Source organism: Onychostoma macrolepis, chromosome 11, assembly GCF_012432095.1.
Source record: "Onychostoma macrolepis isolate SWU-2019 chromosome 11, ASM1243209v1, whole genome shotgun sequence".
Taxonomy (NCBI): domain Eukaryota; kingdom Metazoa; phylum Chordata; class Actinopteri; order Cypriniformes; family Cyprinidae; genus Onychostoma; species Onychostoma macrolepis.
In genome coordinates, this window is record NC_081165.1 from 14,771,821 (window position 1) to 14,792,105 (window position 20,285).

The window sequence follows — 20,285 nt, forward strand, 5'->3', positions numbered from 1 at the left end:
CCATTATTGGTATAATCTTCACACTATTGTATGTTTTTTTCTTTCTCTCTCCAGTCCAGTGTCCCTCCCAGTAATGATTTTAAAGTGGGAATGAAAGTGGAGGCTTGTGACCCGAGGAATTCCACCTCAATGTGTATCGCCACAGTGATGGGATTAATGGGTGTGCGTCTGCGGCTCAGACTGGATGGCAGTGACAGCACCAATGATTTCTGGCGACTGGTTGACTCCTCTGACATTCAGCCTATCGGCATGTGTGAGAAGAGCGGAGACATGTTACAGCCTCCACTGGGTAAAGTAGTTTTTCACAAAATTAAATAAACTAAACTTAAAAGAAGGATTCAAACTAAAGGTCTATATGTTTGTTTTTTTAGATCTTTTTTTTTTTTGTCATGTTAAAGTGATTTGCAAAGATCCCACATAATGTTCACGTGGATAGTTTTATCATTGTTAGAATAGCATCTAGCATTTTTTTCCCTAAATGCGGCATAATAAGGATTTTAAAGTGATTTTTTCCCCCCCTTGGCATACGTATTTATAACAATATACTTTTTTTTTCTTTTTGTTCATTAAACATTTGCTGTTGAATGCAGTTCAACTCAAAAGTTTACATACACCTTCCAGAATCCGCAAAATGTTAATTATTTTATCAAAATAAGAGGACAACCGAAATAATTTGTGGGACCTGAAGGATTTTTCTGAAGAACAGCAGGCAGTTTAACTATTCAGGACAAACAAAAATAAAAAATAATTAATAAAACAACAATAAATAAATAAATAAATAAAAACACAGCTGTGGATCATTCAGCTAACAGCACAGTATTAAGAATTAAGGGGATGTAAACTTTTGGACAGGGTCATTTTTATAAATTCAACTATTATTTTCTCTTGTGGACTATATGTAAACACCTTTTATGTGAATTACGTCTTATTCAGGTCAGTACTAAATAAGCAATAACATGCATTTTGTTTGATCCCTCTTATTTTGGCCAAATAATTAACAACTTGCAAATTCTGCAAGGGGTATGTAAACTTTTGACTTCAACTGTATTTATTTCCCATCATTAGGGTTCAGGATGAATGCCTCTTCATGGCCCATGTTCTTATTAAAAACATTAAGTGGGGCAGAGATGGCTCCAGCTTCAGCCTTTAAAAAGGTAATTGCTTCAATTTGTAAAGCATGTTAACAAGTTTTTAATTGATCCATGAATAAAGCTATGAAATAAATAGAAAGTGGTGGTTTCCTTTCGAAAGGGAACTCCACGCTGGGCCCTCTAGAGGATGCAGTGTGGAGTTCCCTATTGTCAGGGAACCATGGTTACATGCATAACCTGAGACTTTTGTTGCACAACATCAATTCAGACAGTTATAAATATTGCAACAAATATTTTTTTTTCAAATGTTTACATTTTAGAATACATTACCAGTCAAAATTTTGGATTAATTAAATCTGTATATATATATTTGTAATTAATTTTAAATAATTAAATTAATTTCATTAAATTTCTCTGTGATTACATGTCACAGTTTTAAGTCTGGATGTCCTGTACAGAACACATTCAGGGCTTTCCAGAGGTACCAAATGATTGGATGTTTCAACAGGAATCAACATCTCAGGAAAATGTTATGGGGTTTCAAATCAAAATATGACCTTCTGTTATGAAACAGGACATCGATTTCATACATGTCCACTGTAGAGGACACCAGGACTTAAAGCATATTTATTACACATTTTGGGAGACACAATAAATGAATAGAGAAAACATTATAGATCAATATTCCTATTAAATTAGATATTATTATGAAAATCTTAATGTTAATGGGTTTGGTCTTGGCGGAATAGATCTGCTACGCTGCTGCGGCAGAGCAAGTAGCGAGACTCGCTACTGCCAATACATCCACAACATGCTGCTGTGAGCATGTAAGAAATATTGCTGCTACACATATAACATATATGAATAACCCCCATATAGCATAACATGAATCACCGTGTAGCAGATCTATACAGGTGGAGCTAGGGAAGGTGGAGGGTTTCTGAAGCGCGCTGTGAACTGCTACAGCAAGCACTAGTCGTATATTTGAATGTTGAGCAGTGAGCTCATTGGCTACCTATACAGGAGAGAACCAATCAGCTGTGCCATGTGATAATGATGTCATTAGGTCAGACTGAGTTAGACCTATCGGACTGCACCATCTAGAGTTTTAATATTTTAATATTAATGTTTTTAAGACAAGTCTCTTATGCATACCAAGGCTGCATTTATTTGATCGAAAACACAGCAAAACAGTAATATTGTGAAATATTATTACAATTTACAATAACTGTAATAATTGTTTTCTATTATAATATATTTTAAATTAAATGTAATTTATTCCTGTGATGGCAAAGCTGATTTTTCAGAAATAATTGCAATATGCAGATTTTGTGCTCAATTTGTATTAATTATTATTGGTACTCAATTATTTATAATGGTTTAAATAATAATTTTGTGGAAATATCTTTTACGAATATATATATATATATATATATATATATATATACATATAAAATAAAAAGTTTTATATATATATATATATATATCCATAAAAGATATTTCCACAAAATTATTATATATATATATATATATATATATATATAAATATAAAATACAAAAATTAATATATATGTATATGTGTGTATATATATATATATATATATATATATATATATTTTTTTTAATTGAATGGAACATTCAATGAACATAATTTTAAACAGAAATCTTTTAAACATTATAATTTTCTTTACTGTCACTTTAGATCAATTTAATGCTTTCAAAAACATTTAAAATATTCCAAACTTTTGACTGGTAGTCAAATATTTCTGATGTTTTGAGGAATAAAAGTGAATTTGTTATAAATTTGCCATATTTAAAAATTAAATTTGTATATGGATGGTTTGTTCCCTGTGAATGCCTCAGGAGCCGCCCAAACCTACACAGAACTTCTTTAAACCTGGTATGAAACTGGAAGCGGTGGACCGAAAGAATCCCTTCCTCATCTGTCCCGCTACCATCAGAGAGGTGAGAGGGGACAAAATATTCATCATGTTTGATGGCTGGAGAGGAGCGTTCGATTACTGGTGTCAGTATGACTCCAGGGACATCTTCCCCGTGGGCTGGTGTCAACTGACCAGCCACAGTCTGCAGCCTCCCGGCAACTGCTGTGAGTACAGTCTCTGACCACTAGAGATCACTACAGTTTTGTTTTTTCCTCAGTGTGGATAGTGAAAACCTTGTTTGGGAACAGTTAGGAGGTAACCTGATCAATCGAGAGAGAGAGAAACTTTTTATTCTCTTTTTTATTTTCTCAATAATGAGCATAAATCAACTTTAATTAAGTCTGTGCTCAAATATTTAGTGTCTTCAACTCCATGTGAACAGTGACTTTGACTGGTCCAATTGCCACAATTCAGTTTCTTGCTTACTAGCTTTCTCTATTCTTTTTCTATTCTTTTCGACTTTTCTATATATATATATATATATATATATATATATATATATATATATATAAATCCTGCTGAAAAAAACAAAAACAATAGACACCATCACAACATTTGTAATGGTTTAACTGGTTATAATGGGACATGTATTGGTCTTAATGGAAACTGTAATGGACCCTGTGGGTCTCTGGTATTTGGTTGGCTTCCATTGGTGGTTTGTTAAAATCACTAAATACTAATAGAATATGTCCCAAAACACACTACAGAAAACCATTACTTAATGGTTAAAAGCTGATCGTTTGTAATGTTTGTAATGGTATTTGTATAGTGGAAACCATTACATTTCTGTGATAGTTTCTATAGTTTTTTTTCAGTAAACTAGCATTCTCTACAGTAATATGTTCTCTGCTTTTCAAAAGTGTCTGCTAAATGAATAATGTAAATGAAATCAGGTCTGATATTTATAATATCCGTGATTTTAAAATCTGAGAACACGTTTTCCAAGGTAAAATCATTGAATTTTGTGATTTAATGATTTTTTTTATTTTTTTTTACATTTCATTGCAAGTTAATATTTCTTAAAAAGACTGTTAGTGTTACTTACAATTATTTTAACATAAGACCATTGATGTCAAATATATTAGAACATTTGTAAGATATGCAATAGATTTTTTTATGAATTTTAAAGGTCTAGAATATATTTAGAATTTAAAATTTGTCATTTAACACATATAATCATCTGTCATAACTTTTCCCTTCATAAATACTGACATTGTGGCTGTCTCTGCTGTGTAATCTATGGAAAGAAGTTTATTACTCTTCATATTATGGAATGTGGCTTTGATTGACGCTCTCTTTTGCATTTTTATTGTTTCTTTGTTCAATTCAAATGTCCTTATTGTGCATGCAATTCTTTCCCAATTTTTATTACATTGCTTTACCAATTATATATTTTTTTCAGTTTATTCGTTTAATTCAAGTAAAATTTAAGGAGTGTTTTTATTTTATTCATAATGACCTAATTAATAGAGAATGCTTGTACAGTTCATTCCTAAATCTGACATCATCTAAAAAATGAAATCAATACTTTATTGCGCTTTATTTTAAATTAGTATCTCTCTCTTTATTTCTAAGTGTGAGCAACAAGCAGACACACTGCAGACACCTATAATTTCTACTTGGCAGCAACGTTTACTTTGCAGGACTACACATATCATTTCCCAAAGTGCCGTAAATCTAGGATGTGATGGTTTATGCTGTCTGTTGGTACTGTGCAAATGTTTAACCTGTGTTTAAGCAGTTTGCGCGGCTCTGGTAGAATAATTGATGTGAAGTGAATGAAAACTTGAGTTCTTGATGGATGATGGTAGTTATGTGTATCCTATCAGTTCTTCCTCCTCTGAATACTTTCAAGGCATGTTTACTGCTCTCTTCCTGCTTTTACCAGAGCGGACACGACCAGACAGAAAGGATATTGTTGGGAGATGTTTACCATTTATCCTAGTCAGACACCAGGGCCTTCAAGTATGAAGCGTCTATGAGTACATATTAGCAGAGGTGGACAGTAACGAAGTAAATTTACTTGAGTATTGTACTTAAGTACACTTTAGCTGTACTTTACTTGAGTATTATTTTTTCTGGAAACTTGCGACTTTAACTTCACTACATTTGAAAGACAAATATCGTACTTTTTACTCAACTACATTTATATCAAGGTCCCCAAGTAGAAAGTCGTTATATGTAGCAGTTTTTCCTGTGCGCGCATTTACAGATTCACTGAACCCTCTTTTTTTCTGCGAAAATCCGGCCTGCGATCTGCCAGGACCTTCCTGTGTTGCCAAGTGTTACAGTATTTCTAAGCCTGCAGTTTTCCGCCTAGCTTTGAATAGACATTTGGCTGATTTTTCTTACGCAAATCTGGCAACCCGGGATCTTCCCCGCTAAACTAAACGTCCGCGCTGCTGCACAGCTAAAAGCGCTCTTAAAAGGCATGTGTTAACTCATTAAAACCCTTTGGAAAATTAACCATGTTTTTACTATAGTAACCATAACTATGGTATTTGCAGTAAAATCACAGTATCCACAAATTTACTATTATCTCACTATAGTAACCATATGCTATTTGTAGTAAAACTTCAGTAACCACAAATTTATGGCTATACAAATGGTAGGCTAATATATCTGTCAAAAATCGCTGCCCTCACTTTACTAATATATAATATATACACACACACATATACATATATATAGGCTATATATAAACTTAGGCCTACTGGTAAATTGCTGCATAAAACTGGTCAGGGAAGTATGGTTGCCTGTAGAATTTAGAATTGAATTCAAGGTTTTGTTGATGGTTTTTAAAGCGTTGCATGGCATTTCTCCAAAATATATCGCTGACCTTTTAATTCCTTATCAAAATTCAAGAAACTTGAGATCTTCGAATCAGATGATTCTTCATGTTCCTAAAACGAGATTAAAATCTAAGGGCGATAGGGCCTTTTCAGTGGCTGCTCCCCGTTTATGGAACCCTCTCCCAATGCATATTAAATCTTCCCCATCTGTGGATGCTTTTAAGTCTAGATTGAAATCGTACCTTTTTAGTAGAGCTTTTGGAGTCGATTAGAGGGATCAGGTTGTACTTTTTAATGTTGAATTTTGTTGAATTGTTGTTGAATTTTGTTTTTGTGACTGTATGTATTGAGGCTGGTAAGCACTTTGGTCAACGGCAGTTGTTTTAAATGTGCTATAAAAATAAAATTTGTATTGTATTGTATATAAATCTGAACATTATTTTATTGTCAAAACACTGCACACACACACACACACACACACACACATATATATATATATATATATATATATATTTGCAAACAAATGATCAAAAAGTATGCTAAATGAAAACTTTGGAATCTAAACTGGGAATCAATAAGAATTGAAATCAATAAGCAGAATCGGAAACAGAATGGATAAAATTCAAACAATACCCAACACTAGCCACATGTTGTGAAGTTCACTGATTTCTGAGCATTTTATGAACACTGATCAGTTGATGGTACACTTAGAGAGTATGTTCCAGTTTCCTGAAGAGACTAAAGGTTTGTTTTCTTTTCAATGTTTGCTTTGTTTGCCTAAAATTAACCATATCATAGACTTCAATATCTCTTTGAAAAAGAACTTTGTAACTTTTAAACAAGTATTAAAATGAGTTCAATGTAGTTGTAGGAGTGTTAAATAAAAAATAAAGATGATTATCTTCATTCAGTTGTTCCATTTCTATTGGTTTGGTAACATAAAAGCTCTTAATTCCAAAGATAATTTAAGCTAATCAGTTTATTCAGTAGGTTGCATTAGTGGCATAAGTAAAATTTTAAGTATACAACAATGTGACAATAAAACAATGCATTTACTTTTTACTTTTGATACTTAAGTACTTTTAAAAACATGTACTTCCGTACTTTTACTTAAGTAAAAATCTGTCCTTACTACTTTCACTTGTAGTGGAGTAGTATTTGAACAGTGGTCTGTACTTTCTGAACAGTGGTCTGAACAGAGATCTGTACTTTCACTCAAGTATAAGGAAGTTGTGTACTTTGTCCGCCTCTGCATATTAGCAATTAATTGCTCCATTATGACATTCGACTGTTTGCTTGTTTGTTTGAAAAGTATTTTGGAATATTTCTCCATGAAGTTATCAGTGGACATAAAGAAGTGGCCGAAATGAAATAATTATGTCTTTGATATTTAGAATTTAGGACACAAACAGGACTCAATTTTCTCCCGACCATCAGAATTGGCTTCTCATTTGGAATCATTGTAAATTATTTACAGACTGATCACAACTGCCCCAGTTTTAGTGAATACACTTGGATCGATCCATGACTCAGCACTAGTTTATAGACTGTATTGTTTAGAAGAGCTTTATTCAACAAAATACTCTATTGCATCAAATATTCTGAATTGGTTTTTACGCCAAAAAATGTAGATATTATTCCTTTGAATAAATAGAAAAGTCATATATGCTTTTTTCAACACTTAATGCAGTTAATTTAAGTACTAAATTGAGTAAGGCCATATGCACAGTTAATATATAATCATGAAATGCAAATGGTTCAAATAAATTCTGATGGTATTTTAGTGAGCTTTGAATGGAGGCATGAGAGCAGGAACTGTGCGTTTATCCTTTCCTTTGTGTGTGATTTGTCTTCATTTGCCTTGCATAGTAGTTTTAACTGATCATTAGTGAGTACCACCTTTCTAATGAGCGATGAAAAAAATGTCCCTGTGGGTGTTTGAAGGATGTCTTAATTTTTTCAGTTTTTCTAGCTGGCACAGAGCACATTGTGCACATGTGTGCATGTATTAATAATGTAGCAAAGAACAACAGTAATGAGTGCTTAGGACAATGGAAAGGCAAGCTGTGGACACGAGACAAAGGATGAACATGTGGTTCAGATCTTCAGTTAGTGACAGATAAATTACACTTTTTTTCTTTTTAATTAAATTACGGTTTCTCCTAAAAAGAAAAGTGTTTAGATTTCCTGTAATCTGGAGTTGAGTTGGTTTGTGTTAGAATATATTTCTTCTGAGAGTTTGTTTTTATTCAGATAAATTCAGATAAATCATTTAATTTGTGTTTATCATGTGCTAATAAGAAAGAGCTTTAAGATTCAGCCTCTGGTTATTCTGCATACAGTATAAAAGCACATTTGTAACAGCGTTTCAGAGAATTAAAGCAAAATTGTCTGTCACAAATCTTTTTTTCCTTCCCATCTCAGACGAGAATTTGAAACAATATTGTTGTAATTTTTATGTTATTTTTCGATAGGCATTTTATGATTTTCTTTGGATTGAATAATTAATTTCATTTCATTATAATGTTTCTTAATGATAATCATAAAATGCTTTTGTTTAGAGTCTAAAACAGTAATCCATAATGTGGTATATGCTTTGCCTAAATGATCTTCTTCATGCCTCATTTTGTTATTTTTAGAGCTGTTTATTAGCCCTAGGCATACACTTTATTGGTTATTCGTTCCCCTCTGCTCCTGTTCTCACACCTAAAGTGAGAACAACAGTGCAAGTTTTCTTGATAAGTGTTGGCGCTTTCACACATCTCACACACTTAGGTGGCTTAAGGTATTTATAATAAATGTGTGAGACAAAGCAGACAAAACCAATTTGGCTGTAGCCTGTTTGTGTATTTGTAATAATCTTTTCTACACATTTGCATAATTTCACGGCAAATATCAAAGACTTGAGTAGGGTTTGTTTGGTTTTAGCAGGGAATTCTGAATGGGGTTTGGGATTACGACTGGTGCAGACTGAGGTGTGGGTATGAGAATATACCCGCCGGGTGTGTAAAAAAGCACGTAAATACCTCCAGAAGGAGCGTTATTCATGCCTCTCTGTACTCGTTTGCTTCAAACCGGGCGCTCTGAATCTGATCTCCATTAACCTTTTACCCCCTTCAGCCCTAAAAGCCTGGGAGGAGCTTTGAAATGGCAAGAGACTGATGATTATAGGGGTTTGGATTTTGTAAAATGTGAAAGTTTGTCAGTTACTACTCCATTTTGCAAATTTATCTAAATAATATTTTATAAAATTGTGCTGTGTTGTTCAAAGTTTTCAAATGTCTTGTTTTTTATGCATGCATACATGGTTTAAATTGTTTTATTAATAAATTATTTATTATTATGCAAACTAATAATAATAATAATTCATTTTTAATATTTAGATTTTCAAGGTAAAGTCTACATTTTAATGTAACATTCATAAATATTATTATTATTATTAATGAATGTCGTTATTATTCATAAATAATAATTACTTTATTGTTAGTATTATTTATGAATGATGCATTAAAATATAGACTAAATCTAAATAATACTAACAATTTATTTATAAGTTATAAGTTAGTTATATTATAATTATTATTTGTGCATGTTACATCACATGTAGACTAAATAAAAAAAAAAATAAACTTCTAACATCTTAAAGATAAATGTTATTTTTCTTTAGGATACAAATAAATTCTTCTGTAATAAAAGATTTTATTGTATTTTAATATTGATCACATTTTTATATTCAGCACCTTATAGTTAATGATAACATGAATACGACCCCCAATCTCCCTCCTCCTCCTCCTCCTCCTCCTCCTCCCCGCCTCCTCCTCTCCTCGGCTCGTCCCCGCCTCCATATTAATCAGATATTGCCCGATCAGGGCTCCACCGGCACGGGCTTTGTCATGCGCTTCTGCCGCTACCGCTGCTGTTCAAACCGGGCGCGAAAGTGAGCGCGAGCTCCGGTTGTTCTGTTTCTTTAAAAACAGTCATTCTCCACCGAGAGATAGATTTACACCGGATTCGTTAGTGCACAACGCGGATATAGTTGAAAGTTGGCGTTTTGGTGAGTTCCTCTGGTGCATTTCCGAGGCTTTTGTCTCTGCTGTCTGTTGCTTTGTTTTAGTGGCTTGTGCATTGAGGTCACATGAGTTTAATTTGAGTGTTTTTTTGTTTGTTTGTTTGTTTGGTTTTTTTTTGCAAAGGGTTCATTCCTGCTGCTTTTATTTGCTTCGTCTTGTAGTGCACTAACACTCCACTTTTATATCTCTATTTGTGAAAATCATTCATTGAGCTGAAAGACTGTGGCAAGCCGTTTTAATATTTATTCTTTTAAATCAAGTAGTATCTATATATATATATGTAACTAGTTGTTGTTTTTTAAGAAGTAATGCAATAGTGACTAGTGTCTTTTTTAATTTCACTAGTAGTTGTTCATTAGATACTAGCACTTATCCAATAGCAATTAGTATTTATTTAATAGTCATTAATTTTTATTCTTTGCATGCTATAATGCAGCTTGCACTACTTTTTTTTAGTATGCAGTGACTAGTCAGAATGGCTAATACATGATTCAGTTAAATATTATAGAATTGCTACCAGCAACAATTGGAATACACACTATTCAGTTAATATCTGAACCTACTACAAGCTACTGTAAAAAAGAACGTGGGTAAAACTTCCGGTGAGGCGGTGGAAGTAGTATACCAATGGTATTTTGTGTGCTAATTAGCGAAGAGGCTAAGCCTGCGTCCCAATGTGCATGCTATCCATCCTAAATTCTATGTGACATTAGTAATTTTCAATACTATTTAGGGCAGATAGGTTGGATAGTTCAGACCTGTTTTACAATAATAAGTGCTACATTGACTAATTAGTTTGTGTCAGGATTGATAACTAGTCACACAGAAATAAAGTGGTATTTACCGTTATTTCACAAAAGAAAGTCATACACAGCCTATTATTCAGTCGCGTCTGTTTCTGTTTATTTGTAGTCACAGACAGTTTAGGTCTACATCACATTTGGAAAGAATGATAATTTCTTATCATTTTCCATTAAAAATACAACCATGAGTAGCTTTAGCACTCTCTCCAGTCCCAATACATTATGTTTTCAGTAAGAAAAACAGGGAGCTCTCGAACAAAAATTAGGTTAATGATTTATGACATACGCGGAGCGATCCACACTCCGGAGCAGAAGGTGGCGGTAATTCACCAAAATGCTGGATGCCAACCGCCGTAAAAATATAATAATAATAATAAAGAGGAGACTTATTGACGGATAAAATATGTAAATAAATAAATACGTCACTTGTCTGATTGTTCAGGCGGTCGTATTTACTATGTTTACCATGGTAATGCGTGCATAGTCTTTTGCATCACATATTTCTGCTTTGTTGATAATCTAAGTTACATCAGATCTCACACAGAAGTTATTTCAAACACTTACTGCAGTCTGAAAGTGTGTTTAATGTTTATGTTAGCTGGTAACTGAAATGATCCGTGGCGCTGACGCTCTCCACACGCGGAGAAACTCCGACAGTCCCGCTTGTTTACTTCGAACCGGAAGACACTCCCACTTTTGACGCAAGGCCTCATGGGGCGTAGGAAACTTGTGGATAGTAACAAAGGAATAGTTACCTGCAAGGGAATAACTGTTAGTACTAAGCATCTATTCAACTGGTTACAAATACTTATTCACTGCATATTAAGATGCTAGTCGCTCTTACAAGTAATCGAAAATATAATACTAGTAACATAAAAATATATAGTATTAATTGTAAGCATAGCTTGCCACAAAAAGAGTCCTTTAAAAAAGTAAATGAGTGATTTTTTTTTTTTTTTAAATATATGGTCAGTCATAAAGTTATGTATTGTAAATTTTACGAAAAAAGAAAAGTGCTATCTATGCTAAATTCACTTCCAATGTTTGTTTTAGCAAGAAAATAAATATGCATCAGGTAATCAAGTAACTGATTTCAAGCTTTAACTAATTTCCATCTGAATGGAAAAATCCTGCTGATTAGTTAAAGTAAATGCCTATTTTAATCTTTTTGTACAGAAGCCATGAAAATATTAAAAGCTTTTGTTGAAAACAGATTGCATTGTTTCATTAAATTGCCTAGGGCTCAGGCAACCCTATATCCCCTTTTACCACACACACGCAAATGCATGGACACAGACACGCACACTCGTTTTCGGCGTTACTCCCCCACAACATGTGGTTCTAGTTCCTGCTGAGTTGAAGCTGCAGTCAGCCGTAGACAGATTGCCCTTGCGTTCGGGTCTGGTGTGGGGCGAAATGTAAATATTGTGGAAGAGATGAAGTAATTAGACTGGTTTTGCCCGGACACCTTCATTGCACATCGGCCGCAACCTTTCTCGTGAGCAGACGCCCCTCAGGTCCTGCACTGAACTGAAGGGTGTGTGTCTGTGCACCGGGAGTCAATCTAGGGGTCACCGGGTCACTGGATTGAGCCAGTGAGAAACTGCTTAGAAATACGCTTCACCTTACACGAGGAGTGATTAGGGTGGATAAAGTTTGCTTGTACATTGTCCGTGACAAAGCTTCTGAAAATCTTTGCTTCTGTTTTGCATGCCCATTATGCATATGTGTGCTTGATTCCCAATGTGCCTGCTTATGTTCATTATTAGATATTTGAATGAGAATCGGCCACTCTTAAATGAAAGAAAACACTTGTCCATTCCTCGCGCGCTCTTTCTCCTCTCCTCATTAAACGTATGCGTGTCGAGCTTCATTTCTCTTGCCGTTCCCCTCTCGAAGGCCAGGAGAGCAGCTGCACGTAGGACTCTGTGAAAGCTCCCAGATGTACTTAGCAAAGCCGACTTCTGCTGACCGCCCGTCAGCCACCCTGTAATATGAGAAGTTTATCTGATCTTAGAGATGGCCTATACAGAGGAAATAATAGGAGAATTTGGTTCCATTGGTCTGAAGGGGGTTTATATGCATTGGAGATTTCACATCATTGTTGTTTGATACAGAAAGCATTGCTTTGTGCTATTTTACACCTTCATTGATGAATTTGTTGATGCTGAACTGCAGATATTTGATATTGTAGGTTTTCAAGGAGAGGAAAAGGATTTGTGAATATTAAAAATATTTGGTTTGCAAGGCAGGGTGTGCACATTGGAGATACATTTTTTTATTAGCAAACTCGCATGGATGCATTTGATGAATTTACAATGACCTTATAACTCAAAGCACTGTCTAGTGTCTATTTTATTTTATTTTTTTTGTTTGCAGAGCTGCTTGGCAAATCACATTTTTTTTACAGAATTAGTTTTTTTGTTTTTATTCAGTATTACACTTGCGTTTTTTTTAACATGCATGCATTACCTGAAAATGCTTTTAAAGAAAATATAAAGTGCTCTAATGATGTGGGCCGCTTCAAATGAAAACCATAAGGTGCTCTTTCAAATGAGACTATAAAGCAGGCACTGCATTTTGAACCAGCAACAAAATGAATAATACATTAACTTGCCAGCTCAGTAATATTCATAGAAAATTGTTTGTCGTTCTGTGCATGATAAAATGATTTTGAAATAAGCTGTGAAGATGCACTTCTAGCTGCGAACTCTTTTCATAGCTCTTATATACCCATTACATCTTGTTCCACAGCTTGATAACACACTCATCTAAGTGAGGAAGGGGGGTTAGTTTTTCTTCTTAATGAGGATTACCTGTTGACCCCAGAAAAGAAGCCTTTGACCAGAGAGCCATTGGGGGGAGGCCTGCAAAACAATAGGGTGCTGAAAAGCACATGCCTTCTGTGGGGCACAATGCCCAGCTGAAACAGTCTCGCCTCACTCCGTCTTGAAGAGGATCCCTATAACTCAATTTTTGTGCTGCCCATTTTTAAACAGCCGCTTTCAGGGCTGTAATGTGATGCTTCTAATATGCAAAACCTAAAATGGCCTCTGAGGAAGTGAATTCAGCAGTATGAAGAGCCTTTGAGTGGTCAAATTCAAAGGGTAAAATATCAAAGTTTGTGGCTTGACTCGGTTTAGTTCACTCAATCCACTCAGCATAAGAACCAAATTTGAAAAAGAAGTGTCTTTTTATTATTATTATTCTTTTACAGTGTATACAAGTCACACGTTTTTCCTAATGTATAATTATTTTTTGTTATTATTGTTCGTTATTTACTTCTGAATGGCTATTTGTTTGTGTTGAGCGGTGGGGGTTTGTGTGATAGCCAATGAGATGGTGTTTTGTAAGACCCAGATAGGTGAAATTAATTCAGTATGGTTTAATCATTTCATGTTTATTGTCAGTATAAATCATCTCATTTAACTTGTGGATATTGCACATATGGCAATAAGGCTCAATAAAACAATGGTTAAATAAAATCATCTTGTAGGTTCTAATACATTGTAGTAGTAACAACTAGCGATGAATCACCAGTTGATTTAATAGTATGAAACCAGACCCGTGTTCAAATGCTTTCTCCAAAAAAAGAAAAAGAATGGTGGGTCTGTGGTGCAGTAATGGAATCTTAAATCAAAATCATTAGAAAGCTAAAGAATGGTTTTAAGTCAATTATTTCTTTCTTTTGCAGTAGTGTGTCAGTAGGAAATATCAGTTTACATTTCCAAACATTCATTTTGCAGTTAATTGCAATAATCCAGTGAGATTTTTGTTTGCACAAGGAGTCTGACAACAGCGTTTCTTGAAGCGTCTTGGAGACGTTGCCACAGTTCTTCTGGATTTAGTCTGTTTCGGTTTGTTCTTTTTCTTCATGTCATTCCAGATGGACTGGATGATGATCAGATCAGATCTCTGTGTGGAGCACTGGCTGTCGGCAGGCAAAAACCTCACTGGATTATTACAATAAATGGCAAAATGTTGGCCACCTCTGTATATACCATAGTACAGCATATTCAAATACATTGATATTTACGTTATGCTCAAAAGCATTTAAATGGAACTACCATAATACATGTAATACAATAATATGGAACTTTTGTTTGTCAACAAGTGATTTATATAATAATTTTTACGGTTAAATTAGCTTAACATTTTTGTTATTATCATATACTATTATAATACTTTAACTTAATCTTTTTCTTTTTTTCTTCCCTGCCTTCAGTTACGTTTTCAAAGACTGTTACTTCGGCACTGGGCCAGTCCAGTCAGTCTTGCTGCTCCATGCAGTCCCCGTACCGCCTGCCGCACCCCCTGCCCCCTCTGCCAGTGCGCAAGGGGGTACGAGGGAGGAGACCCAAGAGCCAGACCATCGCCATGCTAAAAGCAGCAGCCGAGGCAGCAGCAGCTGCAGCCGGCACGTCACCGAATGGCCAAGCGCAGACCAGTGCAGCCAAGAGTCCCGTGAGCTCACCTCTCGCACCTAAACCATATAAAAAGAGAGGACCCAAACCCGGCAGCAAGGTACATCTGCATTTTTGTGGTTGAATGGATCAGTTAAAAGGTTTTAATTGATTTATTGTGATGTTTACAGTTACAGTCTTCAAAGGATAGTTCACCCAAAAATGTCGTCATTAATCAGTGTTGTTATTGGTTTTTTTTTTTTCGTTTTTTTTAAGATTTATTTTTTGCCATTTTTGCCTTTGTGTGATAGGACAGTAGTTAGACAGGAAGCAAAGTTAGAGAAAAGGGGGACAGGATCGGGAAAGGTTCGCAAGCTGGGACTCGAACACGGGACACCCGAAACGCAACGGCGCTACATTTCGACGCGCTATGAATACTGGATGGTTAAAAAATTTAAGGAAAATGTTGCCTCTGGAACTAACTGAAATAATAAAATTATTAGAGATAGTAAAATTACCTTTACTATTACTAAAAGAAAAATGAATTAAAGAAAAAATTTAATTTAATTTAAAAAGCACATTACAAAATTATTACAATTAAAATAAAAGCTGAAAGTATAAATATAAAAGCTTGAAAAAATATGAACAAATAATATAGTAGTGTGTAAATAGTACTATAATATCTGCCATGAACTCACATGCATGTCGTTTCAAACCTGTATGATTTTCTCTTTTCTGAGGAACACAAAAGAGATTTTGACATTTATTTTTTACATTTTTGACTGAATTTAATGTCATTGATCGCCAACATAATGGGATTTTCTTTATGGTATGAAGAAATAAAGAGGAGGGGGGGGATTGCCTTGGTAACTGATCATTATGCAGCTTTTGTTTGATTTTGGTCCGTATGTAATGAGCAATTATTCATATTAAACATTAACACTTCTATTATAATTCTTCCCCATGAATGGTACATTAAACATGCTGTATTCACCTCATTAGTCTGTCGCAATCAAGATGAGGCATTTGTAGTCTTCTACCATAGTTTTGAGAAGGTGGGCAAACAATAGTGGGGTTGTTTTGTGAGAGTTAGTATTGGTGTTTTATCTCTCGCTCTGTCTTTCACCTTTACAGAGGAAACAAAAGGTTCCTCATTCACTTTCAAGCCCCACGTTGTCAGATGGGAGACTGTCTAGTCTGCAGACAACAAGAGAATCGGGAGTTGTGTCCACAGGTAGGCTTTTATCTTCCTGCCTTTATTTTCTTCTATACATGGGCCATGCACTCCTCCGTATTCTGATGGCTTTGTAGTGTTGTATGCTTCACCTGACCATCCACTCCCTCCTCTTGTAGTTTGTGTGTATGTGAATAAACATGGAGACCCAGGGCCACACCTGGACCGTAAACTGTTATTGCAGCTGCCTGATCATTTCGGGCCGGGTCCCGTGAACACGGTCCTTCAGCACGCGGTCCAAGCCTGCGTGGACTGTGCGTTTCAGCCCAAAGCACTGTTCAGCTTCCTACAGTCTCAGTCTGATGGAGGGGAAATCATCAGAGGTTAGTTTGGACCTGCTTCAGAGTTTGATCTACTTTAGATTGTGATCTGGGTTTGATTTAAGAGTGATTCTTTGATTAGGAGAACATTTCCGCCAGGAATGAAGAATGCTTTAAAAATAAAAATAAAAATAAAATTCTTATATTATATAATATAATATAATATTATATTATATTATCAATGTAAATGTATTATATATTTATGAATTTTGTTACTTGTACTATTTTTGAGTTCTATCATATACATGTATGTGTGTGTATAAATATATTTAAATTGAGTTATAGTAAAAGTAAACAATATATATCATAAAAATAAATCATTTTATAAATATTTATTATTGTATTATAATTTTTATATTTGTACACATTTACACAAACACACAAAAAAAATGTGTAAAATTGACCAAATTTGGGACCAAAAATTATTCAGAAACTTTGACCTGAACATGTTTTTTGAAAGTGTTTTTTCTTTAATTGCTAATGCAATTAAATGCAACTTTACACCACAGACTGAACTAAATTATGCATTGCTTGGTAATTGGTTGAACTAAATTGGTATTATCTAACTGTGTATTTAAATTGAACAGCTGACAGCTATTAAACCTAATTAATTTGTGAGACAGTCTAAAAGAAGGACTGCATTATCAAGATGAATTTGTTCTGACACAATTAAACTCCAAGTTCTTGTCATATTTTATCACCATTTTCTAAACTGTAGCAAATAAACCGTGATAATATGAAAAATGTTGAAGGTGTCTGAATAAATTTTGGTTTGACTGTATATATAGGTAGGATAAAAGAAGGGGGAAAAAAAATTCAAAATATGATTAAGTTGGATTCTCTGAAAACTTGAAAATGCAATTACTATCACTCACAACATTAAAAAAAAAAAAAAAAAATCCTCATCATACATTATATTACCGAAATCTACTTTAAGGTTGATCAAGGCCATGACATAGGATGCATGTTTTGACAAATATGAAGCATTGTTTGAAGAAGTTAATTTTTCAAAACGTCAGGGAGTCAAAAGTGCTTCTAAAGGAAGAATGATCCATAATCTAAAGTGTTTTGAGAGCTGAATGGCATATTGCTGTAAGACTTGAGCTCCATTTGAATTTGTGTAGTTGTATGTTATTTTAAGGCTGCCAGTATGTGTGTGCTTTACAATAAAGGGAGAAATGAGAGCATGGGTGTGTGGTTGACCTGAAAAGAGAAGGGTGTGTGTATGTTTAAAGAGAAGCGTGTGTGTGCACAGCTGATGTCATCAGACTGCGAGTAATAAGGGATGACATCTGTGTGTAACCTGGTTTGGAGCATTTGATTGGGGTGCCCCCAGGGGAAGTGTGCGTATGTGTCTATATTTGTGTGTGTGCAGGGGGTGGGGCCCACGCTAGGACTGTGGGGCCATCTGCCACGACGCCATGGCCCCTTAATCGGCACCCATTTAGTGCCCCCCCACACACACACACAATATAAGTATTTCGACGGTTGGGACCGTTTTTTTTAATGCCATATATTCATGAAAAGGAAATTATGCACGCAACCCAGTTGTATGCATTCCATGTGATGTTTAGGAGTAATGCAATTATTTATGTGTTTAATTTTGCTTTCATGCAGTTCGCTCAGAAGGAGGAATCCACTATGTCAAGCTCCCCACTGCCTCCAGTGCATCGTTCGTTCTGCGCTTTCTAGAAACTCTTTGTCACCACCTGCATTGTGATAACCTGTTCAGCAGCCAGCCGTTCAGTCCACTAACTAACACACACAAGCCGTATGAAAGGAGTAAATCAGGTATGTTTGTGTCAGTGTTGCTATTGTTAACAGGAAATAAAACTATTGCAGTAATTAAAATAAATCTCAAATAAAATTTGATGAAAAATCTAGAAAAGTTTAAATAAATTAGAAACGCAACTAAATTAAATTTTTTAATCAGCTGAAGTTCTGAAATTACAGAAATAAATACTAGCATATTATATAAGTTATTTATGGTTTTTTAGAGCTGCATACTTAAAATAGTAATGTGGCAAAAAAATTTACTATTAAATGTGTAATAATTCAAATGTTGGTATTATAAGAATAAAAAAATTCTATAGTAAATTAATTGAACTGTTTAATTCGTTAAAAATAGTAGTATGAATAAAAAGTGGACCAAAAAGAGATCCCCTTTTAAAGTTTAGATGCTATGTGGATTCAACTGCGTTCTGTAGGTCTTGATGTATGACCAGCGGTTTAAGATTAATATGTTTGCTGTATTTTAGTTTGAATTGAAATTTTGTCAATAATTTAACTCGTGTGATTTCAGAAGTAAATCCTACGGTCTTCCAGAAGTGATCTATATCTGCTTTTTTCTTCTGTTGCAGTGAAAGAGGAGACGTCGGAAGCTTTGTCTGTAGCACGAGGTACGAGACGTTTCAACAGAGATTCAACGGCTTACACCGCTGCCCTGTCACCAAAACTACAAAGAACAGAAGCTCTGCCCTCAGACGGTACGATCTGTTCAGATGCTCTGACTGTTTTTGCTTGATCGTGTCTGAGAGTGAATGATAGCGATGCCACAATAACTGCAGCAGATCCAAGCCTGTTCTGATTGGTCACACTGAAGGTGAATGGAGGACGGGGTTTTCTTTAAGTGGAGTTCATTCTCTCATTAACTGCACATAATAAAACTCTTACTGCAGACAGACCCCTAATTAAATTGTCTACATTGTAACTAATTAAGTGTCTGATTTTTATTAGGTTGTGAATGACCTGCCAATTTGGGTTATTTTTCTACTTGTGTTATAATTTGCCAGATGTAGGTGTTGTGTATTTAGCTCTCATTAAATGTTTCATAGATCAAGCTCACAAATTGAAGAAACCAAAAATTGTTAAAAATGATTTGTAGTGTTTGCACATGTATATTGGAAACCAATTATAAACTGAGACATGTTACCAATTGTTACATCAGGTTTAGATTAATTCAGAGCACAGGAATCCTCTCCTGCATTTATTTTAGTGGGAGTTTGTGTTGAATACGGTAGGTGTATAAAATTTTAGTTTCTAGCATGTAAGTAAAACTTTCTTTAAACCTGTATTTGTTTATACACACAACTAGACATTCTTTTTTATTATTGTTTTACACAATTTAAAGTCAGCAAAACTATAAAATAACACAAATGGGAATTTAGGATTAATTACAGTGACCAAATATGTTCAACTATCTTCTATTTCAGCTTTTTGAAAACGGTGAGAAGTAGCCACAGCTTCATTAGAAGTATCCTGGGATGCTGTTTTATGATGTAAAAGAAAATCATGCAGGCACAATTTATAATTGTCAAAGCTATGTATTAAAATGATCAAAAGCGACAAGACTTTTACATTGTTCCAAAAGATTTCTATTTCAAATAAAAGGTCGAACTATCTATTCATCAAAGAATCCTAATAACTATTTTCAACATTGATAACTATGAGCAAAGTTTGAGAACAAACTTTGAAGTTGGCTTGAGAAAGCCTAGCCTTAAAGTTGGAAGCAGATGTAAAAGCTTGAAGTTTGAAAGTTTAGATAGAGAGATGTTGCTAACATGTTATCTTTTAAATGGTACGTGTATGTGTATATTCCTTAAGTATGAACTAAAACATTTAACTTCACG

At 34.6% G+C, this 20,285-nt stretch overlaps 1 protein-coding gene across 3 annotated transcripts in view; it reads left to right on the forward strand.

The window, feature by feature from the left end:
* Positions 1 to 20,285, forward strand: part of scml2 (Scm polycomb group protein like 2) — a 34,807-nt gene that overhangs the window by 6,365 nt on the left and 8,157 nt on the right. For all 3 annotated transcript variants that reach the window (XM_058791146.1, XM_058791147.1, XM_058791149.1), the window contains exons 5-12: positions 55 to 289; positions 1,066 to 1,154; positions 2,955 to 3,198; positions 14,925 to 15,223; positions 16,237 to 16,336; positions 16,456 to 16,659; positions 18,274 to 18,447; positions 19,017 to 19,142. In XM_058791146.1, the coding sequence (XP_058647129.1) occupies positions 55 to 289; positions 1,066 to 1,154; positions 2,955 to 3,198; positions 14,925 to 15,223; positions 16,237 to 16,336; positions 16,456 to 16,659; positions 18,274 to 18,447; positions 19,017 to 19,142 (1,471 nt within the window). The remainder of the gene's footprint in view (positions 1 to 54; positions 290 to 1,065; positions 1,155 to 2,954; positions 3,199 to 14,924; positions 15,224 to 16,236; positions 16,337 to 16,455; positions 16,660 to 18,273; positions 18,448 to 19,016; positions 19,143 to 20,285) is intronic.